At 32.4% G+C, this 20204-nt stretch overlaps 1 protein-coding gene across 1 annotated transcript in view; it reads left to right on the top strand.

Annotated features, from left to right (window-relative positions):
• The window catches only part of LOC115874373, a 33019-nt gene that overhangs the window by 11774 nt on the left and 1041 nt on the right, over positions 1-20204 (top strand). The window contains exons 6-16 of the mRNA XM_030889518.1: positions 734-1110; positions 5943-6190; positions 10545-10779; positions 10839-11003; positions 13686-13924; positions 15763-15874; positions 16146-16321; positions 17095-17236; positions 17291-17414; positions 18622-18672; positions 18983-19085. Coding sequence (XP_030745378.1) covers positions 734-1110; positions 5943-6190; positions 10545-10779; positions 10839-11003; positions 13686-13924; positions 15763-15874; positions 16146-16321; positions 17095-17236; positions 17291-17414; positions 18622-18672; positions 18983-19085 — 1972 coding nt within the window. The remainder of the gene's footprint in view (positions 1-733; positions 1111-5942; positions 6191-10544; positions 10780-10838; positions 11004-13685; positions 13925-15762; positions 15875-16145; positions 16322-17094; positions 17237-17290; positions 17415-18621; positions 18673-18982; positions 19086-20204) is intronic.

The raw sequence follows: 20204 nt of genomic DNA, 5'->3' as shown, positions 1-20204 counted from the left end.
CTTCACAGTGTTGTTAGGGGGTTTTCCTCTAGCTTCACCCTAAGAGTTAGTCGCTCCACTTCTTCAGCGCCTCGCATGTAGAAGTAAGGGAGACGAGAATACAATGGAATGTTCCAAGATTTCTACTGAGCATACTATTGATTCTTTTAGAGTATTTTTGCCTCTCCTAAGTATGTCTGCTTGTGTCCAGTATCAAAAATACATATTGGTGTTTCAACCACCGCTTGGCCATCTTTTATAAATTAATTCTGTTTTTAGTTTCATTCTGTTCGGGTAATTTTGGAAACGTACGTATCATATTGGTAGTCCTGGTGCGTTTTCTATTATCTTTTGCAGTTTATCCGCACTTCGCTACTGAATTTAAGCTACTTGAAGTGATATGCTTGGACCTGATCTCTAGTAACTCTTATGTTTTTTTTCGACTAGCGTTTTTATTATTACTCTAGTGATTATAACTTCTTTCGAGTGAATATAAGAGCCACCTCTAGATGTTGTTTTTTAAATAAATAAGTTCGTTGTCCTTTAGTCGTTGTTCTTTAGAAACGAACATTTTCATTGCATACAGAAGTCAGTTGTGACCTATATACTTTCTCACGACCAGCTATACCAATTATAGGGTAAATTTTATTAACCAGTATTTTATTAACAAACGTCCAGTGTAACAACTGGGTTTGTAACAACATATCCTTTATACCTCTTCTCTTCTAATACCTCCTATTTATTTAATTTGCAGTCAACAATCCTCCCACAAGAACCAATACAACGACAACGATTCTATTTTCGTTGTAATGACAGACAAGAACAAAGGCGGTATAATCAAAATACCTCCGGCCAGTTCCGAAGAAAATTCTTCACAAGACCAATCCAACGACGGACCTCCACATCGGGATGAAATCACCGAAAATGAAGCAAACAATATACTGTTGGGCGGAATTCTAATAGCCAATCGACCGGAAGTGAACTCGCCCGATGTAGATGTCAAAAACAAAGATCGATGCAGTCCGGAATGCAAGGCGAGCAGAAACGAATTGTGCCAACGGATAGGAGGCACAATGCGGTGCGTTTGTAGACCAGGATTCGCACGAATGTTCCCCGATAGACCTTGTAACCGTAAGTTAATTATCATAAAGGCGGAGATTGACTTGAGCTGAAGGTTGTAATGTATCTCACGATTCGTATCATCCATGTCCGATCATCCATGTCCGATCAGCACAAACGCAAGCACTACATTACAATGTAGACGCCGTTGCTTGCGAGCCGAAAGATCTTGAGAAACACGACAAACAGGAAGCCCAAGCAACGCAAGTACAACCATAAGCGCCTTTACAGTACAAATCAGTATAGGTTCGGCGAACGTCCGTATTCCAATCATATTTCTGGTAGATGCAGTAGCTTCAATTGTGGTTAAATCTCTGTTAATAGGCGGTGTAAGAAATATAATAAATAGCTCAAATTTGAATAAAGGTGCCACTCCCAATTTTTAGATCGGATAATTATTGAAGGTTGAGAAAATACTAGAGTGCAGCGAACCGAGCATTTGAAACGATATTTTCACGTTTCGACTCCGCGAGCAGCGAACAAGTTAGTTCCTTAGTGCACGGGCTTTCCGATGGCCGGCTTATCTCACAGCAGGTCTTATTGCTTTGTGTACCTACGCCATTAAAGCAGGTTGGTCATTAACAACTTCTTGTAGGAAGCGGGAATGTCATTTGGCATCATGGATCTATCCCGTGGGGACATATTGTGTCTTTTTATTAGCTATTAATAATGTTAATACTAAGCGGATACAAAAAAATACTACTCGCCTTCATAAAAGTCTCTCTTATTTTGAATTTGATAAATATCATACGTTACATCCACAACTCACAGCTCACCATCAAAAATCTTACGATTAATCTTAATATTTCCACATGGAGAATGAAACGTTGAAGTAATTATACAGGGTATTTCAAAAAACATGTGCAATCTCTCGTGGGGAGATTCCTCACGTAAAATTAAAATTTATTTTTCATATCAACATAGGTCCGATTCTGCTTTCTTTATTAGCTACAGGGTGTTAAAGTCTTAATATTCTTTCGATTTATTATAATTTTCTTCCAAGTACTTTTAGTGATTCAAATGAAATTTTGAGGGTAAAAATTACTATAAGTGCTACATATTTTAACACTAAAAAAGTTTCGATAAACTCATCGGGGACGTGCATATGGGTTATCACTGGAATATTTTTTAACAAAAATACATGTGCGCCACTGACTTTTTCTTTTGATATCAAAATTGTGTAGGCCGTTTAATGCCAATTAAAAGTTAGCTCTTAGTATTTTGTTGAATTCGGCCTCCGTGATGAGACAAGTGCAATTTTATTAATCGCAATTAATAAAATAAAAATAAAAATAAAATTAATAAATTATATATTTTACCTAATTTATTATTAAATATTATTACTATTACTTATTATTACTAGTAGTCCAACCAACAGCAATTTCAAATAAAAAAATAATGGTATTTAAGAAAATTACAAAAGACCTAATTTTAAAAAATTTTAACATCCTGTAACTCTAAAAATATGCATTTCCATACCCATGTTTATAGGAACTTTTTTTCATATTTTTTGATGAGGAATCAATGAGTAGGTACTTATTTAGAACTTTCGCAAATTAATGATATTATTTTTTTTAAAGGTTGCTATTATACATATATTGACTTGGATCAAGGCAAATTAATAAAATTGCATTTATCTCATCAAGGAGACCGAAATCGACAAAATATCAAGAGACAACTTTTAATCAGCATTAAACTGCTTACATTATAACACGATAAAAATGAAGTCAGTGGCGTACATGCTTTTTTTAGAAAAATATTACAGTGATAACCCATATGCACGCCCCTGGTAAATATGTCGATTTTTTTTAGTATTAAAATATGTCGCATTTATAGTAACTTTAACCCTCAAAATTTTATTCGAAACGGTAAAAGTACTTGGCAGAATATTATCATAAATCGAAAAAATATTAAGACTTTAACACACTGTAGCTACGAAACAAAGCAGAATCGGACTTATGTTGATTTGAAAAATAAATCTTATTTTTAAGTGAGGAATTTCCAACGAAATTGAAAACCGTGCTGCAAAAAAAATTCTACAATTTTAAAAATATATAGAAGTATTAAGTAAATAGTTTGAATTGTACTAAAGCATAACCTTTATTGGAAGTTTAAAAATGAGCCGAGCAGAGTGGATTAAGTTTGTGGAAGCGATGGAGTTAAATTGCTTTCAAAAGGGGTAGCTGTGATAAATCTGTTGAGCGGATAAAGCGGGCAAGCGACAAAAAGAAAGAAATAATTTCGTTAAAAGCGGGTAAATGCAGTTTAAACTTTAATTCTCACTATACCTTCCGTTTCCATACCATATCTATTCAATATCCGTTTCGTATATTTTATTGTATTGGCGCTATACGTAACCTTCCGTTCCGTATAGTTCCATACTTTTTATTGTACAGGGTGAGTCAACGATAGAGTAAAGTCCATTATCTCATTTGTTTCAAGGTTTACAAAAAAATGTTTAATATAAAAGTTATAGGAATGGTTAAGATACACATTTTAAAATTATTATAGAGTATACAAGGTGCTTCAAAAAAATGTGGCTTCTATAACATATGTTTTTTTAAATGCAACACCCTATTTTTTATTTTATTTTTAGATTCTGCGTAAAATTCCAATACTTTTTTGTATATAATGTTATATACCTAAAATTAATACTTTTTGTAATATTTCAATTTATTTAAACAAATGTTAAATTGCTGTGTGGTAAAAAATTGTCAGTGGTGCCATTGATTCTGAAGTTGGAGTACCAAAATTTGGTAGGAGAGGTTTATAGAGATAAAAAAAATAGATATATGTAAAAATATTTTAGTTAAATGATTCAGGGTGTTCAAAATACATTTGTGAATTTCAACTACTTAAAATTAAAAAATCTCAAATTTTTTAAACGGGACACCCTATATATTATAATTTTTTCTGATAGATTTGACAAAACTCTTCAACTTTTATTAAGTATGTCATATCCCTACTTTTAATAGTTTGCGATTTATTCCCATTTTTTTCTATTTTTACCCATATTTTTAATACAATTACCCTATCAAATCATAGTTGCCATGACAAAACAAAACTATTTATTACTTACCTTTAACAAGTAGCTTCATAATTAGTTACAATTGCTGGTATTAGTTAAAATTAATAACCTTTACTGAAATAAACTAAATCGCAGTAGTGAATTTCTTGGTGTATTTCTATATTATGAAAGATGACACTTGGGATTTTTCGTCGGGGCGAATAGCCACAGATTAGGGTAATACTAGATAAACCTAATTGCTGAAGACTACTGATATATGAATTTTCTTCGACATACAGTAAAGTTTTTTCTCGTAGTAATTCTGGTTTATAATTAATTTGGTAAAGCCAATATTACTACTGCCACGAAACCGTCCCATTATACACTGAAGATGTTTTCTAGATAATATACATCTATCCTTATAGTAGTTAGCAAAGTAGGTACTATATAATATATAGTACTGATCCAAAAAATGTGGTTTTCTAAGCTTGTCCGTGTATATCAATCACATTGACAAATTTCAAGAAAATCTGTAACTATTATCTTTACCATTTATACTTATTACAACAAATTAAACTAAAATTCAAATTTTGTTCTTAACTTGCTTAACAGACATGAAATTGTGATAAATATTACTTTTTGTCATGGCAACTATGATGTTATAGCGCAACTGTATTAAAAATATGGGTAAAAATAGAAAAAATTGGAATAAATCGCAAACTAATAAAAGTAGGTATATGACATTCTTAATAAAAGTTGAAGAGTTTGGTAAAATATATCAGAAAAAATGATAATATATAGGGTGTACCATTTAAAAAAATTGAAATGCCTTAATTTTAAGTAGTTGAAATTTCTAAATATACTTTGAACACCCTGTAACATCTAACTAAAATATCTTTACATAGGTCTTTTTCTATATCTCTATAAAATTCTCCTACCAAATTTTAGTTGTCCAACTTTAGAATCAATGCTAGCTTTGACAATTTTTTAACCCACTGCAATCTAACATTTGTTTAAACAAATGTAAATATAACAAAAACCATTAATTTTAGGTATATAACATTATATATAAAAAAGTTATGGAATTTTACGCAGAATCTAAAAATAAAATAAAAAATAGGGTGTTGCATTTAAAAAAACATGTTATATTCGTCACACTTTTTTGAAGCACCCTGTGTACTGTATAATAATTTTAAAATGTGTATCTTAACCATCTCTATAACTTTTATATTTAATATTTTTTTGTAAACCTCGAAACAAATGAAATAATGGACTTTACTCTATCGTTGACTCACCCTGTACAATTGATATAATCACGAAAGTTTTATTTTAAAAATTTGTATCTTTTGAAAAAGGTAATAGATTTAATTAAGATGTAAAAGAATAAATAAATATCAGCAAAATGTTAACAGAGCTGGTACAAATGTAAGAACTTGGACAACGCTGTTTCCGATACGCTGCAGTCTGTCCGCCAAAAATATGTATGGAAGGAAAGGATATGGAACGGAAGGGAAACAGAACGGATAGTGTGCATTATCCTATTCATTTCCATGATATAATATTTTATGTAAACAGAAGGGAAACTATAGGGAAAATATAGTGAGAATCAACCTTAAGCCGGTCGAAGCTGATTGACTGGCGCACTATGGCCATGCGCATACTGTTGTTCCTCTATTTTTCACCGCTAGTCTGCCGCGATAAAGCGAGAAGTGGAAAGCCGGAAGCCGGTGCACTATGGACGAACCCTTAAATGAGAGCGCTCGGCTCAAGTCATTCTCCGAATTTAATGACTACTTATCGTTATACACTATAATATAATCGCATCCCCTTATTTCAGCCACATATACGTATAGTTTAAACGTTACGATAGATCGAATCGGAAAACACCGACAAAAGTATTCAGAAAAGCTCACCATGGAAAATAGCACTGACTTTATAAATTTGGCCAGAAAAACGCATGAAGCTTTGGACAGGATGGTGATGCAGTCCGATCTTCGGGATATATATCACGGAGTACACGTAATGGCGTTCTATCCAGAAGAGGGTACAGAAGAGGACAAAGTTATTAGTCAGTTTTATCTTCAAGTAAGTGTAAAGATAATTATTGGAGGGTGATATTATTAACCCCATGTCAAACACGACGTTTCTATTTTATTCCTTATCAAGCAAACGTAATTGTTTCATCAGAACTACAATCAATTGTTCTTTTTTTGTTTTTAAATATAACGGTATGTGTTATTAAAGGTTTCGAAACATTTTGTTATTCTAAAAAAGACATGTAACCGATTTGCTGAATTTTTATTTCAGGACAATCGTGCATCTTTGCACGATTTTTGCGTAGAATTGCATAAAAAAAAAGAAATTAAGTAATACTTTAGAACTTTTATCTTAATCTAACACTCAACCCTATCTTTTTGGTATGATCTTCTCGCAACTTCAATATTTCAAATTTATATCTTTTAGACTAGGTATATTAAATTTTTAAATATTAAGTCGGGCTCAAACGGCTCGTGTACTTGGCAAATATTTGTTATTGGGATATACTAGCCATGTTGTGTGAGTAGTTTACATGTGCAATTATTATTTGTCACTTTTTTCGCGTCGTGTGAGCGCCAAGTTTGCCATTGTTTTTTACAAAGATGGTATACTTGCCAAGTACGCAAATATGGATGTACTTGCCAAGTAAAAAAGTCGTTTGAGCACGCCTTTAAACATTTAATTCCAAGCTATGAGGACACTGGATATATTATTGTTTTCATACATTAAAGTATAATTCTAAAGTTTCATTTTAATACTAAAATTATGCGCTTTTGTGATATACAGGGTTGTTTGCCACATACGACACGGAGTATTGTAGCTAAACGATTAGATTTTTGCATATTGTAAGTTTTGGATTCGTTGAAGGACTATTAGAGCTACAATTATTTAAATAAATTTAAAAATATTTTATATATTTTTACAAGATACAGAGTGTCCCAAATAAATAAAAAATATCAAAGTTGTATTTTCTTAAATGGAACACCCTGTATATTCTTACATTTTTTGTTTCTACGATTAAAATAAAGGTAAATTTGATTAAGGTTTACTGCATTTTAATCTTACCGTTTTTGAAATATTTAGGTTTTTGTCAAAATAGATTAATAATTTTAATGCTTTATTTCCTTAGGCGTATTTAAGTGTTTAAAACCAAATATTCTACTGAAGATTTACTAAACAAGATATTTACTAAATCTTGTGTTGCAATAATAAAAAATATACTACCTTATACAGAGTGTCTAAAAAATTATTTTAAATAATTACTAGCTTTAAACGGCAATAACTTGTTTAATTTAAAAGGAATACCCTGTATATCTTATGAGAATCAGATGCACAATTTAATTGTCTATCAAATTGTATTATACCATTTTTACCTATTTATTCACGTTTTTGTAGAAAATGCATTTTCTTATACTTTCGACCTAATTTATCAATATTACAGTTGAGGGTTGGAACCTTTGGTGTTACACAGCAAAATAAAAACACTAAATCACCACAATACACCAAAACACTTTTATTTTTACACTGGACGCGCGTTTCGCTAACCATGTTAGCATCATCAACAGATGATTATAAACTAAATAACAGTTTATAATCATCTGCTGATGATGCTAACATGGTTAGCGAAACGCGCGTCCAGTGTAAAAGTAAAAGTGTTTTGGTGTATTGTGGTGATTTAGTGTTTTTATTTTGCTTTTAATTTATCAATAATAATCAATATACCCATGGAATATTGATATTTTAAATTATTTTTAAAGATGTTACAAATTTTTAAAGAGAACTGATATTAATATTGCAGATATAGTTTGTTTATTTCATTAAAAAAATTAAAAAAACTATTTAAATATTTGTTAAAGGGGGTCAATTGATATGATTCCAGTATTCATACTACATTAATTGACTGTTTGCGTTGATTAATAATAATTGCTCCAAATAATACTAAAAAACTTACTTTTGTATGTGTATTAGACAACGTTAAAGTTACATCTTAAAAATGTTATTTAATTTTTTGACGAATGCTTATTTATAACAACAGAGACGTTCATTTTCATAACGTATTATTATATTGATTTCTGATCCAAATCCACATTTATTTAGAATAATTTATTAACTAACACAATTAAGTATGTAATTAATTAATATTTGGGCGGATATCATGGTGGTATATTTAATTAATGGTATACTTTTTTATAAAGATTTAAATAGCTTTCTTTTTGTAAACTAATGGGCTAGTAATATTATTGTTTTTAGCACCTGTACATTTTGTACATTTGTTGCGTTAAAAACAATCTAAAATGTCAATATTCCATGGGTATATTGATAAATGAGGTCTAAATTATAAGAAAATGCAGTTTCTACGAAAAGTTGAAGGGATAGGTAAAAATGGTAGAATACAATTTGATAGACTTGACTGAATTAAATTCTCATCTGATTATCCTAAAATATACAGGATGTTCCATTTAAATTAAACAAGTTATTGCTGTTTAAAGCTAGAAATTATTTAAAATACATTTTTAGACACTCTGTATGAAGTAGTATTATTTTGATTATTGCAACACAATAACTGTTCTATAAATAAACCTCAGTAAATATTTAGTATTAAAAACTTTGATAACCTTGGAGAAATGAAGCCTTAAAATTTTTAGTGCAATTTGACACAATTGAAAATATCTCAAAAACGGTAAGGTTTAAGTGTGATAAACCTTAATCAAATTTACCTTTATTTTAATCGTAGAAACTAAAAATGTAATAATATACAGGGTGTTCCATTTAAAAAAATACAACTTTGATATTTTTCATTTATTTGGGACCCTCTGTATCTTGTAAAAATATTTTTAAATTGTAGATCTAATAGTCCTTCAATGAACCCAAAACTTAAAATTTGTAAAAATCTGATCGTTTAGCTATAATACCCCGTGTCGTATGTGGTGAACAACCCTGTTATATTTGAGGAGCCTGGGATCATTTATATTCAGTCATTTGAGAAACACTGTTTTTTTATAGTTAAGCTGTTAATTTTCCATTCTCAGACAGGCCCGGATCTGTAGAGTTCAGATACAGTAATTTTTAGTAAAAAATATTTTTAAAAAAACAATAATCCCCTGCATATTTTCCCAAATTATTGTTTTTTTTATTATATTTTTTCTTTTTTGTTTAATGTTGTATAAAAAGTTATATACAGTATGTCCCCGGATTGTCTTTATAAGAGGAAAAACTTTTTTATTATTGACATTTTGAGAAAAATGCATTCTTTATAAAAATATTTGCTTGTTCTAAAATGGTTAATCCTTTTTATATTTTTTAAAATTTCCATGCCGTTTTAGAGAAAATTAAGAAAAACATGAAAATATGGCTGAATTTTTGATGTCCTAAAAATCAAAAGGCGTTTCTATGGTAATATCAATTTGATTTCATTCTTTGCTGTTGTTAAAGTATCATATTTTCCGATAACTATCATCACCCTTTCCGTAGCATTGAACTAAATAAATTTTGTGCTTCTTTAACGTTTTAAAACAACAAAAAATATTATGTTAATTAAAATTCTATGAATAACAATCTTTCAAAGGTTGAAATCGAAGTTATTCTACCATAGAAACGCGGTTTGATTTTTAGGACTTCAGGAAAAAATTCAACAATATTTTTAAGTTTTTCTTAATTTTCTCTAAAACGGTATGGATATTTAGAAAATTATTAACGGGATTAACCATTTGAGATCAAGCAAACATTTTTATGAAGAATGCTTTTTTTCTCAAAATGTCAATAATAAAAAAGTTTTTCCGCTGGTAAAGACAATCCGGGGACATACTGCAGAGAAATGTGAGTTACTTCATAGCATCACATTTGCCTTTTTGTAAAAAAATACTGTAGGAAAAATTCACATTCAATAGCCCCCCATACACCAGAAGATTTGGCCTTCTAATTTAACCTGTGGACTTGGTCTGCGGATAAAAATGTTGTGTTTGTGTGGCTAAGTCTGTGGGAGGTTAATTCACAATTGAAGAGAACATTTGAGACTTGATCTGTCATATTAGATTAGTCTAAAGAAACGAACAAAGGATAAAGTCGGCAGACTTATAACGCTCTTTCTTTCTAAGCGGCGCGGCAGTTTCAATCCCGATAAACATTTATCTATATAAAGAGTACTATAAACCGTCTAATTTTGTTCCAAACGAGCATATTTAATGGGGCAAAAATCTAATCGGCAGACTAAGTCAGCGGGCTAAGTCCGCAGACTAAATCCGGAGGCCAAATCTTCTGTTGTATGGGGGGCCATTGATAACCAGTCTTTGTTGAAGGGCTTCAACCACTTTGGCATTTCACTATTTTCCTAATATTAGTCCAAAGCTACGATAACCTAACCCAAACATATTTACGATAAACATCATTCTTAACATTTTTTTAGCTCTCCGATAATATCGATGAAAACCGTATGGAGGGTATATTTAAGAAGTATTTGAGAAACAACAATTACTCATTAGGAGGCACCGACGTCTTCACATCCGGCGAATCGATAGAACATTTGAAGGCTCGCGATTTTAATGAATGCGATTTTCCTCGCTTCCACGATTGCTCGGACAATGCTCAATGCTTCAATCTTAAAGGAACGTATACATGCTCATGTAGAGAAGGCTTCTCAGGTAAGAAGAATGAAGAAGCAATTATTAGATTGAAATGTAATTGAAACTTCTACTTACAGATTTATCAGAGAACATGCTCTATCCTGGTAGAATGTGCAGCGCTGAGCAGGTTGGTTGCGAACTGTGTAACTACCATGGAACGTGTTATTCCAGAGGTCCGGATGAAATTCTTTGCGAATGTTTCCATTGGTACGCTGGAGAATTCTGTCAAGTTAACCTTAAAGGTATGTGAATATTTTTCAACGATTTATTTTCAATTTAGAACCCTAAATTAATATTTAAATGATCTAATATAATTATTAATTAATTCATAAAGGGCAAATGTATTCATATGTGAATAGATAGTGTATTTCAAAAACAGCGTTCATTATACAGGGTGGTCCGAACTGTATTCCGGAAACTTCGGCAGCAAAATCTGCAGATAAAAACAAGTAAAAAAGTTCGTATAAATATATGTCCTAAAATGCTTAGTTTCGGAGATACAGGGTGTCGAAGTTTCATTTTTATTTCGATTTTTTTCAAATAATTTCTGAAGTGACCTCAATATTTGGATAAAAATTGGTGTCTGGGGTTTTTTTGACACGAGAAATTTGATTTTGATGTCAATATGATTCCTACTAGTAGAGGGCGCCACCTACATATTTTTTAACTGGTTTGTAAAGTAATAGCTTTTCGTCCGTACCTGTATAAAATTATTGAGTAAAAAATATACATTTACGACGTTTTTTACGTGAAAAAGGTCTCTTGGTAAAAATCGCTACGAGTAATGGTTTTCGAGATATTTGGAATCAAAATTCCCAATACCTGTCATCATTGACATAAATTAAACATGTTGACTAAATAGTTATGAGACTGAAATCATAAATTTGAAATGTTTTTGTGCCAAAAGTTCAACCAAAACCTTTTTATCATCATTTTTTGCAGAAAAATTTATGATTAATATAAAAAAATAAAAATTTTCCAAATTTATTATTTCAGTGAAATAACTATCTACTCAACGTGTTTATTTTTCGTAATAATGACATGTATTGTCTATTTCCATTATAAATATCTTAAGAACGGTTGCTCGTAGCGATTTTTACAACGAGATATTTTTTACGTAGAAAGTCACAGAGATAATAATAATATAATTAATAATAACGATAATTTTTTCGCTCGGTAGTTTTATACAGGTACTGACAAAAAGTTATTACGCTTCAAAACAGTTAAAACACATGTAGGTGGCGCTCTCTACTAGTAGGAATCATATTGATACCAAAATCAAATTTCTCATGTCAAAAAACTCCCAGACACCAATTTTCATCCAAATATTGACGTTATTTTAGAAATTATTTAGAAAAAATCGAAATAAAAATGAAACTTCTACACCCTGTATCTCCGAAACTAAGCATTTTAGGACATACATTTATACGAACTTTTTTACTTATTTTTATCTGCAGAATATGCTCCTGAAGTTTTCGGAATACAGTTCGGACCACCCTGTATATTACCTATATAAAATCTTTATACTACCGTTACCTCATGAGGACACGAATGGAGTCTTCCAGATTCTTCAGTTCCGCTTTCAGTTGGTTCCCGCTTGGAAAATAGAATGGTTCTGATCCAGTTAGTGGGGAGTGTTCGCTCATTTCTAGCTAGATCATTTGCTTTTTCATTGCCTTCTATCCCTTGGTGAGCAGGCACCCAGAGTAGGAGGACTTTATTTTCTTTGCCTAATTTGTTGAGCTTCTCTAGGCATTCTGACCAATTTCATTTGCTTCTCATTTTGACCAACTTCGAATTGATGGTTACTGAGTTGATCGCGTTTAGTGCTGCTTGACTATCGGATAGGATGGCAATTTCCTGTTTTCGATAGTTCCTATCTAGGATAAATTGTACGCATCTTTCGATAGCGTAAATTTCTGCCTGAAGGATGCTGGGGTAGGTGCCCATTGGTTCGAAATATTTAGTTTTCGGCCAAACTACTACCACGTTATGGTATAGTCCTTTACATGCTGAGCAAGCGTTTCTTCCTTCCCCCAATCCTTTTTATTGCTCAATACTAAAGTGAGGTGTTCCTCAAAGTTGTAAATTCTTGGTATGTAATCCACTGGGACTTGGAGAAGTGGAATTTTCGTTTTGAGTGTGTTCCAGGCTCCTGACCTAAAAATTCTCCCAGTACTGTTTTCGTCAATGACCATTCTAATCATTGAAGGAAAACAATATACAGGGTGGTCCCAACTGTATTCTGGCAGCATATTCTGCAGATAAAAATAAGTAAAAACGTTCTTATACATGTATGTTCCTATTAATGTATAAATACAGTTCGAACCACCCTGTAAAATAATTTGTATACCAAAAAATATAGTTAGGAAAATACAGTTGAAGGTTGGAATCTTTGGTGTTACAACAGCAAAATAAAACACTAATTCACTACAATACGCCAAAATACTATTTATAACGCTGGCGTTTCGCTAACCATGTTAGCATCATCAGCAGATGATTAAAACTGTTCTTAAACTCAAAATCATCTTCTAGTGCTGCTAACATGGTTAGCGAAATGCGTGTCCAGTATTAAAAGTAAATTGTTTTGATGTATTGTGTTGAATTAGTATTTTATTTTGCTAGTTAGAAGAAATCTAAAATTTTTGCTAGATTAAACCCCTCTATCTATATGAATACTAAAAATATTAATTTGGAGGACAAAATCTTTTAGCTAAAATATCTTCTGAATTATGGTAGCTTATATTGTTGTATAAAATTGTTTTATTTTAAATTGAACCTAATGTGCATTATTTCAAAAATAAAAAAAAAACAATTACTAATTCCAGATTTGTGAGAAAATTAAGATATTGTTGCTCTCTTCCTGAATTATAATTTTATTATGGTTTATTTTATTAATTCATACATAATTCTTATTATTACAGTACTTCTCATCGGGCTGTTAACACTGGGACTGGTTTTATTCGCTCTCCTATTGGTGTGTATTATACTCACTTGCGTACGAAGAAAGCCTACCAATCGTGGTGTTTCCAGCACTATGGGCTTTTTGCCTCAAAGTAGCGTTAACAGAGACGGCACACTCGACAGGCGGGCTATGATCGAAGACACCAGTTCTGAAGACAGTAGAAGTGAAACAAACACATTACCACCATACGTCCAACAGGTAAGCAACCAACTAAGCTAAATCTTCGGTCTACCGGTATTTCTGAAATATTTCCGTACTGGTATCATCTCGTATCCGGAAAATTGCCCGAAAACAAATCACCCAATCACCGAAACGAAGATTGTCCTAATGGAATATTGCCCGAAAAGATAATTTCCATAAGAACATTTTCCCGAGTCAGAAAGTTGCCCCAAAATAGCAATAATTTTCGGTTCATTGTCATTGTCATCTCTGCCAATTTCTGTAAAATTGTATTTATTGTGTAATCCGAGTATAAACACGTAGAATGGTAGTCAAAATACCGGTTTTAAAGAGTACTAGAAAACCGGTTAAAAGCGTTACGGTAATCCGAAAAAAAACTAGTTTAATGCCTCTAGCACCAAACTCAAACTCTGACAAGCGCAGCTGATTTTATTTTTGTAATCTGAGGGGGGCCACCTATAACCTATAATTATGCCATCCTATAATTATATCTGACCAGCCATCCTATAATTATGTCCAAACGGTAGGTATTCTGTTCCACCCGGTATTCCTAGGCATGTTCGGTCTTCCGGTATACCAGTACCACGACCGGCACTCTTGAAATATTCCGGTATCGGTATCGTCTTTTACAAGACCGGTATACCGGTTTCGGTACCGGTACCGGAAGATCGGTTTCAATCGGTACAGAAAAATAGATTTATGATAATATGAAAATGAAAAAACCTGTATAAAACGATTTCGGTACCGGTTTTTGTGTAAAGCTGATTGTGTTCTCCTACTCTAGGTACGGTATGATCGAAAAAAAACTGCGTCAGCGATGGCTATGGAATGAAAATCGCGGTCATTTTATATATAAAAATATATGGGGAATGTAGTCGGTGTTTATTTCCAAGCCAACTGGACGCCGTTTTTTTTCGATCATTCGGTTTAATACGGTCAGGAACATGCAACGTAATTTATTGTGATGTATTTTTTATATTATTTTGAAGGCATTGCTAGTCTAATTTGGTCTAGTAATCTAGGTAGTCTTATTTTTTTAGTACTTCTAAAATTCAAGTAAAGCATCTGACTCATGGATCACTCTTGTATATTATATAAATTAAAATGTCCGTAAAACTCCGATATTCAATAGCATCAACTCCATTATTTAAAATATGTAAAATAACATCTTATTTCCGCTCCAATATATCTCCAAAAGCTCCTTTATAGCTCCAAAAACAGCAGCTTCCAGTACTTTTTCTATTTTTCATAAGAGAATGTTAAGACAAGAAATCAAGAATATGCCGGAAATGTGAACATAAACAATGAAAATTTTAAGTTAGATCAATAACGTTATAACAGTAACGGATAGATTTACGACATTATATTCCGAGAAATCTAATTTATCCCTCAAAATACCGTATTTACTTAACGTTACAGGCACGGAAATTTTCTATTTACATTTTTTAATACGGTATCATGAGGTACAACTCACTGGCTCAACAATCAAAACTGCGATGTTATTTCGGTCTTTCCGATATTCCGGTTCATCCGGTCTTCCGGTCCAGCCGGTATGCCGGTTCAGTATCGGTCCCACTGATCTAATTGTTGGAACCGGTATACCGGTTGTAGGACCGGTACTGAAATATTAGGACCGAACATCCCTAGGTATTCCGGCCCAACCGGTATTCCGGTATATCCGGTATACCTGTTGTATGACCGGTTAATTTTGATACCGGATACCGGTATTGACATTTTAGGACCGACCATTCCTAGAACCAATAAACTGCATTTCCTTAATATTAGACTAATTATTGAATAATTAATGAAAACTCTTGTCACTTAACATACCTGAGATAATATATCTGGTCTTATAGAAAGTACCAAAACTGAAACCACCACCTGCAAAAGGAGCCTTGAAGAAAGTATCAAAGGTATCAATGAGTAGCGGGCCCGAACGTCGTGAGTCATCATCGATTATCTTTCCAGGTAAGTTAAACTCCTTTTTATAATAATTTTTTTTTCAATTGGGTATTGACTTGAACTACAAAAAATCAGTCAGTTAGGATGTAGCAATTCCTGAATTTTTCCACTGAGTGTCCCACGATGGTAGTTGGGGCATGGTTATTCAACCATGAAAAAATTATCGAGTTGTAATCAAAAAATAAAGGCAACGAAAATTGGAGTTTTATATAAAAGGATTTTTTTTCATTGTTTAGCATTTCTAGGCAAATAAAAATTAAATGTCCTTTTATTACAGATCAAAAAGACCGAGCGTTAACTGTAATGATACCCAGAGCAAAATATCATCCCGCTCCACCTACGTCTCCACTGATAAACTACACGAGTTTTGACACCGGGAAACCCAGCGTGCCATGTATTAACAATGAGGCAAAACTTCTAAGTTATTTGGATGCTGGGCCCTGCTCTACTAAGGTACTAAACCTTATTCAAATCGAATTTATATTTGTTTGTAAGGGGGTAAAAATACAATACCAGTTGATTGGGTAACATATGGGTAACACTAACTTCTGTTGTTATTAGGTTTCCAGTTGTGAATATGATTTATCATGTATAAGATCTATTCTTTACCAAATACTTGTATTGTATTTACTAAGAGTGGGTCCTCGTTATTCTTAATATAAGGGTCCCCACCTGGGACCCTCCACTGCGACCACGAGGGCTTTAACACAAAATAAACAAGAAATAGTTGCGAAGAAGCTAAAATAAACAGCATTGTTAATATTAGATTTGTTATTCGTTAGACCTTATTTATATCAACAAATAAACAAATTTTAGTATAAATAAAATCGAGGAAAAGTCGTTACTTAAGCCCGGTTGGCACGGTCCAAGTGTACTTGGACCAATTACTATTGGATGCTGCCATATAAGTATAGGTACATGGATGCTGTGCGTGTCTCACAAATATATTTGGTGTCTTACTTGTACGCTGCTTCTATCTTATCAACTGTTTTATCTAAGTTGAGTTGGAAAGCACATTAGTTCGCAGTCAGCCTACTTACTTGGATGTTACGAAGCCTTCCAGATTGACTTTGCTTCAAAATTGAAGCCTTCCAGATTATGCTTGGTCCAAATGCACTTGGACCAGAGAAGAACAATCGTCTTGGACCGTGTCCAATCCGCCTTTAATAGAAAATAATTTAATAAACTTTGTAAAATATTAAGCAACATTAGATTTAAAATTTTAGATTGAATCAAAAAGAAGATCTAGCAACACCGCAAGTGAATCTTTCATCGAAGAAAATCCAAGTTCGAGAAAAACATCAGGAGCATTGGTATCGGCTGGATTTGAGGTGTCCGCAACAGTTGTAAATAATATGGGCACTTTAGGTAAAACATGTAACACGAAAAATATGCTTAAATTAACTGGAATATTTTGTTTAGGTACCACCTGTGGAACCGAGGCTGACAGAAGCGAAAACGCTACACTAATACACAAAATTAGTGCGGATTTAATATCTAGAGCCGACACATCATCGCAATTTAACACACTGAGAAAATCTATTGTGTAAGTATTTCTCATAAGTATGATCGAAAAAAACGGCGTCCATTTGGCTGGGAAATGAACATCGATGACATTCCCCATAAAATTTTACATATACGAATTATACGATTTCATAGACATCGCTGCTGCCGTTTTTTTTTCGATCATACGGTATTTAAGAAATCAAATTGGCATTTAGACATATCTGTTTCTTTTTATTAAATGAAAAACAAAAAATCCGGCGACGACAGGAACAGAAAAAATAATAAAGGATTATCAAGATTTCACCTTTTTTCCCTATGTCAAAAGTCGTCAGTGATACATTTTTGGAACTGCACTTGTCTGAGCACCTAAACTTTTGACGCAATTTAGCATTATTTTCTAAATCTTTTTTAAATTTCTAAAATCGCAACAATCACCTTCAATTTTACAACACCCCATACTGACATAATATATTTTATGCTAAAGACTTATAGGTATGATAGATAAACTATCCCCTCAGAAAACAGGGTAAATTATCTGAATTAAGAAATGTTGATTCACAAAAAATTCGGAAATAAGTCCTTTAAATAGCAAGCTTTTTATATTAAACTAGTTGAAGCCTGGCGCATCCGCCAAGACCTCAGGAAAAAAATACTTTTTATTTTTTTTTAATTAAACGAAAAACAAAAAATTCGGCGACGACAGTTTTTAGAAGAGCCAATTAGCTATCTTTTAGTAAAAAAAGCAACTTTCTAGAGCAAGTCGTTACTTCAGTAGAGACGACACAGATAAACATTAGCATATGTAGATACTGGGCGACAACGTTGCACAAACGCCTCTTTGATTGATTTTTGTCAAATAAAATTCAATCTTGGAATCAAAATACCTTTTCAAAATCACTTTACCTATCAAAACTCATATTTTTATTTAAAAATAAAGTAAATATCACACTTTTCCTAAATACACTTGTAATTTTTGATTAAAATGAATATTCCTCCAATTTTAATCTTATTTTTTCTAGAAATTGTGAACGGGAAGCGGTCCTACAAAAAAACTAATAAGTAAATATGTCTAGATACTTGTAGTTGCTACTATAACTCAAAAAATTGTGTAATAAATTTGGTTTAACTATTTTCAATGATTTAATAATATTTCTTGAAACACTAGTAATTTTTTTTTAATTTAAGTTTATTTGGTCCACATCAAACTAAGAGCTTACCTAGAAATTGACAAATAATTTTATTTTTAGGGATGATGATCTAGAGTCTAACAGTAATTGGCTAGATATACCTAGGATAAGGTCAGTATAATTGGATTTTATTCATTAGCGAGTGATCTTGACATTTTCGTAGCATAGATAAAATTAAATATTTCTGGGCATTGATGCATTTATTTGTAAATTTAAGTTGTTCTTCAAGAATATAGATTTTATCAACTTAAGTTTTACTTAATAACAACTCGTGATACATACAAGTCAAAACGCCTTGTCAAATTTCATTATTAAAGATAATGTTAGTCCAAGAACATATTATGCTAGTAAACGTTATCCAACTCAGCAATATCACATGTTATAACTATAAGTATATTAATTTCACTTTTTTCGATTTCAGTACTGTATCAGAATCTCGATCGTACGATGAAACGACGATACCCCCTCCGATGAAATCTTTTAGGAGTGACTACGATACAAAGTCGCTACAGCACCAAAATGATGTAAGTACTTTATATCGTCTTTGTAAATATTCTATTTTACTAAGTATTTATTTAAGTATCACTAAAGAATTTCTAAAACTTCTCAAGAATTTTTTTTTCTAATTCCCTTATTTTTATGCGTATGTTTTTATGGCAGTTAAGAAAAAAATGCTTTTTAGAAACATCTTCAGACAGTCATTGTGAGAAATTTTAGAAGACTAATCTGTCAAATATATTAGGGTTGGTTGGTTAGAGTGGCGAGTACGATCGGTTTTACAGAGGTTTTATAGAGGTTAGTTCTCCATTTCGGATATCATTCGTACCAAAGCTTATGGCACGAATGGTTTTCGTCTCGGCGCACTCAGTGATTAAATGTTCTGGTATTTCCCCATTTTCACTATAGAATCTGTATTCCCCATTATTTCTTACCTTCAACCTACTGCAGTATTCATTGAGTGGCAGTGTCCTGTTAAAAAGCCCGCGACAATCCGAAGATTGTTCTTACTTAAACCGTAACATTAAGTCAAATCATCTTTGATTTTTCTCTCGCGAAATTTATTCGAGTATCTTAGACTGTTGGAACAGTCTCATTCCAGATTACGGATGGAGTCTTCCAGGTTCTTGAGCTCTGCTTTAAGTTGGTTTCCACTTGGGAAGCAGAACGGTTCTAGCTCATTTAGTGGAGTGTTCGCTCCTTTTCTAGCTAGATCGTTTGATTTTTCATTGCCTTCTATCCCTTGGTAGGCTAGCACCCAGAGTAGAAGGACTTTATTTTCTTTGCCTAATTTTTAAAGTTTCTCTAGGCATTCTTTGGCCAATTTCGAATTGATGATTATTTAGTTGATTTTCGAGCATATTTTCCATCTCCTTTCCACCAAATAAGCTTTCTTACTGTCGTTTACCTGGTGGCAAAATTGCAAGATATCAGCCTATATTTGACAGATTGTAAATCTTGCATCCACTATCTCTTACATGAGATTTCCAATTATTCACACTTTACTAAATTACGAGAAGCCATAAGCGTTTGATTGAAATAGTTTCTTTTACTCAATGTCACTAGTCTAAATTTCTAAACTACTTATACATATCATGTTTACTCTAACAATTTACAAAATAAAACTATTGTGGAGAATCAATACA

Source organism: Sitophilus oryzae, unplaced genomic scaffold (assembly GCF_002938485.1).
Source record: "Sitophilus oryzae breed Bouriz unplaced genomic scaffold, Soryzae_2.0 scaffold_1274_pilon_pilon, whole genome shotgun sequence".
NCBI classification, from domain to species: domain Eukaryota; kingdom Metazoa; phylum Arthropoda; class Insecta; order Coleoptera; family Curculionidae; genus Sitophilus; species Sitophilus oryzae.
The sequence above is the reverse complement of the archived record's forward strand: the minus strand, read 5'-3'. Positions and strand labels throughout refer to the sequence as shown.